This window comes from Myripristis murdjan, chromosome 11 (assembly GCF_902150065.1).
Source record: "Myripristis murdjan chromosome 11, fMyrMur1.1, whole genome shotgun sequence".
Classification (NCBI taxonomy): domain Eukaryota; kingdom Metazoa; phylum Chordata; class Actinopteri; order Holocentriformes; family Holocentridae; genus Myripristis; species Myripristis murdjan.
The window spans coordinates 13,082,402-13,094,471 of record NC_043990.1 but is presented as its reverse complement, the minus strand read 5'-3'; the positions used below and the strand labels follow the sequence as shown (position 1 = coordinate 13,094,471).

Genomic DNA, 12,070 nt, shown 5'->3' with positions numbered 1-12,070 from the left:
AGGAAAGGAAAAGAAGGAACGGGAAGCAGTAAGAGATATAGAGATCCTGGCAGGAGAGACAGGTGGACAGACATGCAAACTGGAATTAGGAAGCAGGGATGCAAGGGATGGCAACTAGGATTGCAGGGATGCCAGGATCTAGACTAATATAAGCAAAGTTAGTAGCTACATAAAAACTACAAAGTACTGAGCAAAGATTGTCCATCTTTGTGATACATTTCTTGACATGTTCAGTGCCAAAATACAGACCTTTGGATGGCAACATTTTCCGTATCTCTGGGGAAATATTCTGTTCATGAGTCATATAGGACTTAAAAGTGGGCTGAAGGCAAAGGTAATAGATGATTTTATATTTATACCACCTATGGCCATCAGTTCTTTTGTTTTGTGGATGAAGGAACCGTGAAATGGTAAGATGGATGGAGGCCATGCGAGGGAGGAATTTTACAAACCAAACACAATTACAACTAAATGAGACTTTTACTTTAAGGATCAATTCCTGGTCCACTTCAGATGGACCAATGATTGAAGATGCCGCTTATTGAGCCCAGCAGTAAAGGGTCAAGGGGTATGTGATGGTGGCTCTCCTAGATGCAGATTTACAAAACAGGCCATTGCAATGTCTGCGGAAGTCATGGGCCCTTCCACCATGATGTTGTTTCTGTGCTCAGTACTGTGGTTGGGTTACCTTGCTGAAGTCGACACTGCTGCTTTCTCTACTGACCCCTGCTTTGGATGGCCTCCTCTCCGCTGTCTTGTTACCATCCAGGTTGTTGGGGACAGAGTTTGGAGACACCAGTGGTCCTACAAGGGACAGAGGAGGAGTGAAGATTGAGGTGGAGATCGTAAGTAGTGTTAGTAACTGAGGATGGCGAGGGAGACAGAACTGATGATAATGGTTGTTCAGTTACCCATGAAATGTCACTTGTGATTTCTTTATCTCTTCTTTTGACTAAATTATAGTCAGAAACAGCAAAAAGCTACTCTCCTGATTTTGCCTTAAGACACCTGAATCTGTGATAGATTACTACTTAATGCTATGGGTTCTACTTAGGGGAGGCAAGCGCTTCAGTCAGCAAGCCAAGATTTGTGGATGATACTGTGTGACAAAGCAGTGTGTAATACATTATTTTGTGAAATTTCACGCTGGTGTACACGAACATGCAAACAGGCTTGTGACTCATCCCCACAGCTTAGATAAGACTGCAACTTTTGAAGCTGTTGTACACTGTTGACAAAAATCATTTTGCGGTGTGATACATTTTGTGTAGATAACTGCAGCATAAGGGAACAACTTTTTATTGCAGTGGCTCATTTTGTGACATTACTGAAAAATGTCTGTAGAGACATCAACATAAAGGTGGTGACTTGGCAAACTGCTGGTGCTGGAATAGGTGTCTCAAGCATTTAAAGTTGGTGTATAAGCTCTGACACCTTCTATCAAATGAAATTCCCCATGCACTTTTATCAATATTTGACTGTGGTAATCCCTCACAGACCTGCCTCGTCTTCTCCTATAACAAGTGGCCCGTGATACAATTTGAAATAACTGAAGCAATCATCTTCTACTATGATAATCCACGCCGTTAAAATGCAACAGGAAGGCATACGCTACAAGTTGCTAACAGATGACAGGCATGTTAGACATGTATCAAATGAAAACAGAAGTAGGTAGATTTACTGTTTAATGTTTCATTTTTTGTCATTTTAAGGATTATTGTTTGCTTCCATGGCAACCATTGCTTGCTAGATGTAGTGATTTTGTATAAGGCTACAACTTTATGATGGGTCTTCACATGGGTGGTGATGTGTTTCACAAAGCTCTGTTCCTGATTTCTCCCCATCTGTTGAGCTCATTATTCTGGAGTCAGACCTTGTTCACTTTAATTCATGTAATCCTTGGGATAAAGGTGAGTAAATGTGTTGAAAATGCACGACTGCACCTTTCTTGGCCTGTAGCAAGTGTTGAAGCTATCAACCAGTCTGGCTGGCAGTGCACTTCAACACAGCCTACGTGATGTGAGCCATACATGAGACAGGAAACGCTAGCACTTAAGGCAACATGAGAATGGAGATGAAATGAGGGCATAATGTGTTCAAATAAAAGAAAAGCAACCACACACTCCTCTCTACAATTCTGAAGTAAAAATACTTATGCTTATTTGTCCCATTTTCTCTTTCCCTCAGGAACATATTTCTCATTTCCATACACAGTATTCAGCCCAAAGGCATACAAAATAAATGCATAAAAGCTTACGTAATGCGTCACAATCTCATTTGTCCCTTGAAATGTCTCATCCCAATTACACCCCAAATAACTATGTAACGTCATCCATCTTCCAACTGCATGTGCGTAACCTGGTGATCCATCCCCTTTACCTGTACCCTCGAGTAACCCCAGTGGATGGTGGGTAGCTGTGACTGGTGAACGGGAGTGCAATCGCTCACATTCCCAACAAAGCCTCTTGGAATAAGGGGGGATTAGCTTAGGTTGCATCCGCCAACACACTTCATTCAGCAAGATTAAGCCCTGGAATGCTCACCCATACCAGCTTTTTAAACAGTGGCGTCACAATGCTGCCGCTTTCATATGCAAACAAAGAGTAAAATAAATAAATAAAATTATATAGATCCACTGACTCATATTCGGGACTGATAGCAGAGGGTTTTTCTAATAAATGATAAAGGAAAAGATGAAATTGCATCATGTAAAAGTTGCTGTGCTTCTTTACCATTCTGTCATGTATTAAGATGAGTTTGGTGGTAATATATAGTTATTATACTATATAAAGACTGAGAAGGATTTCAAGCAGTGAAATCCATCAGCAGGTTACATACAACAGCAAAGCTACTGTAGATTACCATGGCCTGAGTTTAAACAGTTCCCCACTTCCTAAAACTGACATTTTTTGTTTGTTTGTTTGTTTTAGTACACATTTAATGAAAGGCAGAACTATTTAGTCTTGAAGAGGCCTCACTCTGGACCCAACAGTAATATGAAATCAGAGTACAGTTTTAAAATACACACGCCCTGAATATTAAACACAACAAACTATGTGAATAAAAAATCTCTGTGATTGAAGACTAATGATATAAATACCACTGCAGTTACTGTAAACAGATGCATGTTACAGGAACAAATTCAATCACAGTACAATCGCCCTTTTCAATTATTTGTTTCCTGAAAGCCAGATTGTATTGACTGGATTGACTGTATATGAAACATTAAATTCATTTCTAGTGCAGCCTATAGTTGATGGTTGAATCCCTGTTTGCAAAACCCAGACACTGAAGATGTTTGCCTCTTGGAAAATACTGTGCATATGTTTGTCTATAAGGCGACAGAATTACAGAAGCTCCTCATGTGTAATAAGACCACCCCAACCTTTTAGTTTGAACTCCAACCTGGTGGTTGCTGGTTCTCAAAACCCATCCATCTCAGCCACAGCAAAAGTGAGACACAACACACATACACGCTATAAATAAAGAGCACAAGACTGTGTTCGGGAAGAACAAAAAGTCACTGTAGATGCCAGAATGATACTGTAGTATGTGCCAACACAGTTACCCTCCTCCCAGGCTTAAATTTAGCCATGCTGCTGGCACGAACTGCCCTCACTACACTCTTAATGGGGTAAAAGACTCAGACAATCCAGTGTTTATACTTGGGAATTGAGGAGGAAGAAGACGATACATGCCAAATGATGCAATGGGAAAAGGCAAGCACAAGGTTGCATGACAATTTTCTTGTGCTTTTTAAAAATGGGGCAGTCACAGAGACAAGCATATTACACCTGAGAAAAATAAGGATTTAGTTTTCCATAGTTTCTATAACACGCATTGGACCAAAAAGGGCATGCAGTAAATCTCTGTGGAAGAGTAACGGGCCTTATATGGGACATAGTTGTCAATTGAGAAGGTGAAGTTGGCACTGAAATATCACAGGACACATAACAATATGGTAAACAGATACCAGACAAACCAAAGAATTTTGGATGACAGCAATGCATCCACACTGAGTGAGATATGAAGGAGAACAGCGCCAAGCAAGGCATAGACATTGAGGATAGAATTGATGAAAATGTGTGGGGGGGGGGCAGAAAGAAGTGTGAATGGGAACAGGTAGTAGAATTGGCACAGAGTGGTGAAGACAGGGAGAGAACCAGAGATATACAGTAGAGAAAGAATGAGTGGCAGAATGGATAGAAAGACAGAAGTGAGGTGGAAAAAGGAGGCAGAGAAAAAGTGGTATCGACAAGTTTGTGGGTAAATACAGCAGGAAGAGCGTCTTGGTGAGTGAGCCTTGCTGTGGGTTATTGATGAGATGGCCCAAGGGGTTGGAGGGTAGGAAGGCAACGGGGAGCAGAGCCCGCATGCTAGTGCTAGTGTTCTCTGTTCAAGCCGTGACTCACACTGGCAGGCTACACAGATATTTGCCTTCTAAGGGCAGCAGCTGGAGGTCCTGGGATTCCGAGGATGCTCGCCAGCTGAGATGCGGCGCAGCCCCCTCTTCCTCTGCAGAAGCTGGTGGGTCGTCATCCTCGGGGGGCGACACCACCACTTCTGGGATGCCCTGGGGGCCGGGGCCTGGGCCAGGGGTGTGTGAAGCAGTCTGGGAGGAACGTCGAAGGGAAGGGGGGGTGTTTTGGGGGGTGGTGAAGGGAGAAGGGCCTGGGGAGGGCCCAGTGTTGGAGGAGGAAGAGGGCAGGAGGTGGTTGAGGAGGACGGAGACCCGGGACTCGCGCCTCTGGGACAGGTTGGAGGAGGAGGCTGCCCCTGGCTTCTGGAGAGAGAGACGCGAAGAGGACAGCCCCTCTCCTAACAGAGGAGAAAATGGCAAAAAGAACAAAGAGAGGAGGGAGAGAGAGAGAGAGAGAGAGAGAGAGAGAGAGAGAGAGAGAGAGAGAAAGAGAGAGAGAGGAAGAAATAAAGAAGAGGAAAAAGAGGGATGGAGCAGAAAGGAAAAAACACATGAGGTAGGAGTACATCAGGGAGATGGTTTCAGGAGGAAATACAGCCAGAAGAGGTAGACAGCAAGACCGTGGAAAGACTGCAGTGAGGGAGAGACGTGCAAGTAGAAATGTGAGCAAAAGCATGGTTGTGTGCAGGAGACATGGTGTGTGGCTCAGTGGGGAACATAGGGAAGGTCCACAGGTGCCAATCAGCTAGTCTCAGTCAACTTCAAACCCACCAATCATACATCATAACTGAATTGAAACACTGAAGCAAAAATCTGACTTGACAAAGGCTTGCATGCAGGAGAAGGTGAGTTAGTGCAGTGTGTATGCATACATATGCTCTACCACAAACAGACCACTGATAGGTCCAATAAGTACTCTTTTGGTATCAGACATACTTCACACAGCATAAACTGTTTTACAACACTAATACATCAATATAACGAACATTTTCAACCTTTTACATTTACATTTCAAGTTTAGTGATACAAAATGCAAGCTCAACAGGGACCACAGGCACAGGAGTGGAGAGAGCTATCATTTTGGGGTATTCTTAAGAGCTCAGGCTAGCAATCAGAACATAATATGCACGCCACATAGATAAGAACCCACCGTGGCCATGCCCAGTTGAAGAAAAAAAAAAAAAAAAACACACACACACACACACACACACTGATTCAAGTTTCAAGTCATTAAAGCATTACTTCGTGGATGTCACCCTAGGGAGTGAAAGCACTTGTTAATTCAAACCCCAAGCCAGGCCAGCCATTGTTGTTAGCATGATCATTAGCACCCGATTTCTCTTTCACTGAGGGGGCCGGATGATCCAATATTTATAATCAATGTCTAGGTTCTACTCACGTTACCTTCCACCTTCTATGCTGGCATTGAAGGGATTTGAATAATGGATATATTAGAGCCAGACCCCCGAGGAGGAAAAATAGTGAAGAAAAAGAAATGCGAGTGCATCGCAGGATCTCACCATTTCTGTCAAGCAAGAGCGGGTCAGAATGTTTCTTGCCTATGTCAGCGATGGAGCGCACCAGAGGGATGCGGTTGCTGAGCTTCCTCTCGTTCTGGTGGTGGTGTCTCTTCAGCATGGCTTCCCGCACCTTCTCACGCAGGTCTTCCTTCAGCTGGCCTGATGCCACCATGTTGTCTATCACCATGTCTACACCACACATGGGCACAGAGGTGCATGCAAACACACAGCAGGAGAAAACCGAGGTTATGTATGGGTGGCTGGAAATCAATGAGGCAAAAAAAATTCATGGTAAGTAGTACAGTGACTATACTATCCACACAGAGCAATAAAAAACCAGCAACAGATTTATTTATTTCCTTACTTTTCAAAATAATATTACACAAATAAATGATACATAAAAGGCAGTGAGATAAACAAAATATGAATTAAAAACTGAGCTATAGTAGATGTACAAGACAAATTTAAGATGAAATATGTAAATACACAAAATATGGATTGAGTGAGCACTGTCAAATAAATTTACCGGCGATTTCCTCAATACTGTTGGCCCTCATGTCCAGCATGACGGTGCCGTTGAGTATACAGCTACGCAGTTCAAACAAGCTGTGCAGCGACAGTGTGGCTACATAGGGCTTACTCCACCTCTCCCCACCATCTTCTACATCCTCCTCAAACTTGAGCCATCTGGACCCAATTACCACACAGACACAGACACAGACACAGACACACACAGAGAATGCTTAACTTGGATCCACTAATTTTAATTTGCATGATATTAAAACATTTCCCTCACATGGTTCAAGGACACTGAAGGATACAAAGTCTCTGCCATAATGCACAGCTTCCTATCTCGTCAGAGAATGCAATTCTCACTAATATTGAAGCACTTCAGATTGAGATGTGTCTCGATATGACTGTTTGGCCTTTAGCTGCTGATAGAGTGCTAAATCTTCAAAAGGGGTGAATCATAAAATATCTGGATACTAAAACGGTAGGTCCAGCAGATGGTTTTAAACCACCAAGGTCCATGTAAAATGCATGTAATCCACAGAGTACAAATTTAACACATTATTTGAATCCAGTTAATACACAAGTTCTGGCCAAATAAGTCCCCATTCACTGGTCACCCTCAGTGGGGCGGAGGGCGGAGATGGTTAAACTGAGATCTGTAATGCAAGGCATTATGATAATTTGAGTGTTTACAATTATGTGATCCAAAATCCAGTGCGACCAAAATCTGGAAACTATTAAAATACGATTTTTCTCGCACTTTTAAAAAAATTTAAACATGTTGTGAGGTTACAAAGCCATAGGATTTCCATGCACTTTAATAGTTGGGACCTCTTAGTAAGATAACAGTTTAGCCATGATCAAACATTTCCATGACTAAGGTACATACCTAACTAACACCAGTACTAAAAAACATGAAAGCTAAAGTCTGCACCAAACCCAAGTGGGATATGGACTTTGGGACTACTTTCACTTGCACAAGAGCACCGTGCTGCCAGGGCCTGGAGTTGTTTTCTGACCTGGCAGTCTCCTTCCACTCAGTGGCACTGCCATCTCTGAAGGAGAGCTCGTCCAGCTCAGTGAAGAGATCGTGCGGGACGTGCTCCAGGTCATCGTCCTCTGTGCCCAGGATGAACTGGACCCGCTGGGATGGTGTGTCTGGACACAGAGTGGAAAACGATCAAAGGCCATGTTTACAGGGGCAACAGTGATAATAATAAAATTCTCCAGGGAATTTGTGCTATTTGGTGGATACTTAAATTTCAAACACTCAAAACTATTTTTAGTATGAGTTGCCTCAATGGCGATGAACGTAGATGGGCAGAGTGGATGGACTCTGGAAAGAGATACTGTAGAATCTGTGTGTGTGTGTGTGTGTGTGTGTGTGTGTGTGTGTGTTCTTGTACAAGGGTAGGTGGTCATCATTAATGCTTTCTGAAGCTGTGGTGAACTGACTCTAGGAATGAGATGCAGTAAAACCAATGCATCATTGTAATTACTTGTCATTTTCTTACACAGGGAAGAATACATCAACAGACTTAATACCAAGGGTCTTTTGAGGTGAGCTTTATAGAGAGAATAATGAAAACTTGAAATGCTTTCCATCCATCTGCGTTTCATGTCTGATTGAATAAGGGGAACGATATCATCGGGGCATCTGGACTCAGAGAGACAAAACAAGGAAACTGTTCTATCTTGGACAGATTACAGAAAAAAAACACAGGAAGGCAGATACAGATTGATTGCAAATGACAGAGAAGACACTATCAGAGAGATTAATTCCTCATGCTGTTTTTGATCTCTTTGAGATGTTTCACTGATAAACAGGTAGGCTATATGATGGTTTGGACCTAAACACCATCAAAATAAACATCTAACAGACAGTCAAGACACAAGCTGGTGCCTGTTTTTCCACACCTCCTGAACTTCAGAATGATTTATCTCTGTGTCACTGAATCCTGTCACTGGCCTTACAAGACATACCAACAGAGGTTTATGATCAACCACTAGGGATTCCTATCAATATTTAGCTTGTTACTTTAGTATAATCAATGGAAATAAGACCTCCTGACCCTTAAGTGTTACTGCTTTACCCCTTGATCTACTGTATAGAGGACCTCACATTACAGATCTTCTTCAATGGATAAAGAGCTGCTGATTCTAAGTAAAACACTGACAAAGAGGTACTGAAAATGAAGAAAAAATGCAGTAATGTCAGTACACCACAGGTGTAATAAATAAAGAAAAGCAGTTAGTGTGCAGGCTTTATCAATCAATCATCATCATCATCATCTACCTGCCGCATAATGATATCTCTGTTGAAAATGAAAGATAAGAAGACTGCATGTGGATTTTAACAATCACCTCCTGATTTACATTCAACCCAGCAGCTAGAATGGAGGTGTGTGTGTGTGTGTGTGTGTGTGTGTGTGTGTGTGTGTGTGTGTGTGTGTGTGTGTGTGTGTGTGTGTGTGTGTGTGTGTGTGTGTGTTTTCTCTTTGCAGGATACGTGATGTCATTTGTGACTACAGTTTTAACTCCAGCTGTGTAGATGAGCATTGCCTTGCTTTATGATGAGGCTTCTTATGAGTCTTGATGCTATGTGTGCTCAGAAGGCACCCACCATGATGGTAGTTAGTAATTACAGAATATCAGTATCAGAAATGTTGACATGTGCATGAAGTCATCTATGATTTTTATTGGTCACTGTTGGACCTGCACTATATCAACAGCTTACAGTGGCCTATAGCGGACATAAATAATAAAGTCACATTATAACCATAGAGGCAGTCAAGTCAGCTAATTAGAGCAGAGCTCTAACAGAAAAGGTAATATAGTTAACATGTCAAACATTTGCCTAATCAATTTTTAGAATTGTTTTGTGACATAGGACAGTAAATATCTTACTTAGTGCCTTATTCAGAGAAAGACAGGGAAATGGATTTGGTTATAGCGGTCTGATGCTTTTTTTAGCTATCGATCTGTCAGATTTGTGTCTCCTCCTTTCTCATCACTTGTAACTGTGCTGTCCAACAGTGGAAGTAACAAATTACATTTAGGCCTACTCTCATTAAATTAAGTGAGTAGATATGATGTGCACTTATTCTAAGGTCAGTCATTTTACATATGTTCTCAAGTGCTTCATTTCATTATTTTTTAAATCACATCCATTACAGGGTGCAATGTTTGTAGTTGATGCAAGGGCATTTCATCAAAAACTGTCCAATCATAAACTGCATGCACTTCAAACTTGCACAAGGTAAGGTTTAGGTAACCACCCATAGCCATAAAAGAATATAATTTCTATAACCAAAGACATAACAGGCATCCCTGAACTTGTTGTTTTGAATCATGTTTTACTAACTAACATGAACTTTATTTTGTAATATTTGTAATAATGGCACTTGTGCTTTGTAGGTGTTCAGAGGGGAGGGCGTTGTTGGAGTGAGTGAAACTATGTTGAACATCAAAACTCAATTCAAAAATTCAATACAATGTTGCTGAAAACAGGTGAATCACAGAAGCAAAATATTTAATTCACACAATGACTTGACCAGCTAGTTGGCTGTTGTTTGTTTAACTTCCACTGTACTGTTGTTTGAACACTGTATTTACATTATGGGGCTCCTTAGGCCCTAGACACTGCATGTCATGATTCCCCAAAGCACTGCATACAGAGTTTGACTCTGAGTGAGGTGCTTCTCTAATAATAACTGTATATAGTTAGATGAATAACTACATGCAAAGCACTTTTTTAAGAAAACAAAGTGATGTAAAACAAAAGGTCTAGAACAAATCTATAAATAAGAAGATAGACTCAGAGAGATCCACAGGGACTAAGCTAAGTATCCTCCTGCTTTTCTGCATTGCAAGGGTTTCTGTTTATTGCCTTGAGGCAACACATCCTTTTACTGTATGAATAAGCACAGTTGAAATCTGTTGAACTCTTGAGATAATTTTGTATAGCAGGAAATAAGAGTAAGACAGTGGGGTTGACAGAAGGCTATGAAGACAAAGAGTGGTGTGGAGGGCTAGTATAAGTAACATATAGTTTCCAACCATTAGCAGGGGACTCCCTGCCATCCTCCTTCCCCTCCTCAGAGTCTTTCTCTCTCTTCTTGCGGTGGTGTTTGTGTCCTCGGTGGCGGTGCCTGCGCTTACTCTCCCTTCCAAGGGGAACATGGACACCAACGTACACCGCCCTGTGGCCTGGGAAAAGAAGAGGAGAGTGGAATTCAGATTCAGGAGAAATACATAACCTTGACCATCTTCCTAGCAGAGGAAGCCTTATACAGACAGCTACTAAATGAAAATTCTGTTGCTTGAAATATAAGTCTTTCCATTCTAACATATCTTTCTGCCACTGCAAAGAAATAACGGATGTTTCAACTCCAAGTCCTGCTTTCATTTTAGAATGGGGAATACGTACAGTCTATACTACCCTAAGGCACAAAATCATCATAATATATCTGTGGAGGGTTTGATAGGGGTGTTGATCAATATCAGTGGCTCAGTGATTACTTCTTCAGGTGCTGAGATCTCTGGCTTTCAAAAAATTTCCAGCTAGTACGCTGTTTTTCAAACAAAAGCTCCCCACACATTAAAATTTCAGGACACTCCCAGTCCCCACCCACACTCCCCTTTCTTTTCACGTATTACTCAACAGTGTAGGTTGGCGCTTCTAGTAGATGATCGGCATTGTGAGATATTTCAGAAACACGACATCTGTGAATCTTTAAATCTATGAAAAAGGAAACAACCTCTCCCAATTTTTACGCCTTATCACAGTGGGGTGGGATCCATAATAACACACCCACACTAGGGTGTGTGGGAGAGTGTGGTATGTCACTCACTGACTTACTGACTTCTCCCCCCCCCCCCAGAAATAAGATAGTGGAGCCTCCTAGTGGTGACATTATACATTGTTAGGGACAGGGACTGACAGGCACAGCCCTGGCTGTTGTAGTTTTAAAAGACAAGAGGCATTCAAAAAACATGTTTACATATAACTGCAGTTGACAGCTGAATGTCTATTGCTGATCTATAGAAGTTTTACTGACATGTTTTTGACATACAACTAAAAAAAAAAAAACCTCTTGATACTCTGTTGGAAATGTTCTCTGTTTCTGTTGATACTCTGTTGGAAATTGCTTATTGGTATTCTACTGAACTCTTGTTGATAGTTAACTTATACATCAGTTAATATTCTGTTGGATATCTATTCAAAGAGTTGAATTCAAAGTGCTAGAGAATTCAGAATTTAGATCATTTATAATTATCAGTGACCAGGCAATCCTATTAACCTTCTCTGAGCAAATACAACAGTTTCAATAGAATAAATGTCATAATGTTAGCCATGTACTTTTAGTTGGATTCAATTTGAAAATCTTGATAACCCTGTATTAAAATGGACAAGTTCAGCCTCTAAATACAATAGTAATGTAATAGTAAAGTGCAGTAATGGACAGGTACTGGAAAATTAAAGTATGAGACATTAGACAGACACATTAACATCCCAGGAAGGCAGATGAAGAACTTGTTTCCATTTCCTGTGTGTACTCTGGCTGACCTACTTGAAGGAAAAGAGAGGAGAACATTTAACTTTTTCACCCCCCCC

At 41.4% G+C, this 12,070-nt stretch overlaps 1 protein-coding gene across 7 annotated transcripts in view; it reads right to left on the bottom strand.

Moving 5' to 3' along the window:
- The window catches only part of LOC115367445 (sodium bicarbonate cotransporter 3-like), a 63,102-nt gene that overhangs the window by 25,078 nt on the left and 25,954 nt on the right, over window positions 1-12,070 (bottom strand). For 3 of the 7 annotated variants that reach the window (XM_030063201.1, XM_030063202.1, XM_030063204.1), the window contains exons 3-8: window positions 10,513-10,662; window positions 7,473-7,611; window positions 6,467-6,627; window positions 5,941-6,129; window positions 4,438-4,818; window positions 689-804 (exon numbers count right to left, since the gene is read on the bottom strand). In XM_030063201.1, coding sequence (XP_029919061.1) covers window positions 689-804; window positions 4,438-4,818; window positions 5,941-6,129; window positions 6,467-6,627; window positions 7,473-7,611; window positions 10,513-10,662 — 1,136 coding nt within the window. The remainder of the gene's footprint in view (window positions 1-688; window positions 805-4,437; window positions 4,819-5,940; window positions 6,130-6,466; window positions 6,628-7,472; window positions 7,612-10,512; window positions 10,663-12,070) is intronic. The other 4 variants (XM_030063205.1, XM_030063208.1, XM_030063203.1 and 1 more) reach the window with 3 other exon arrangements.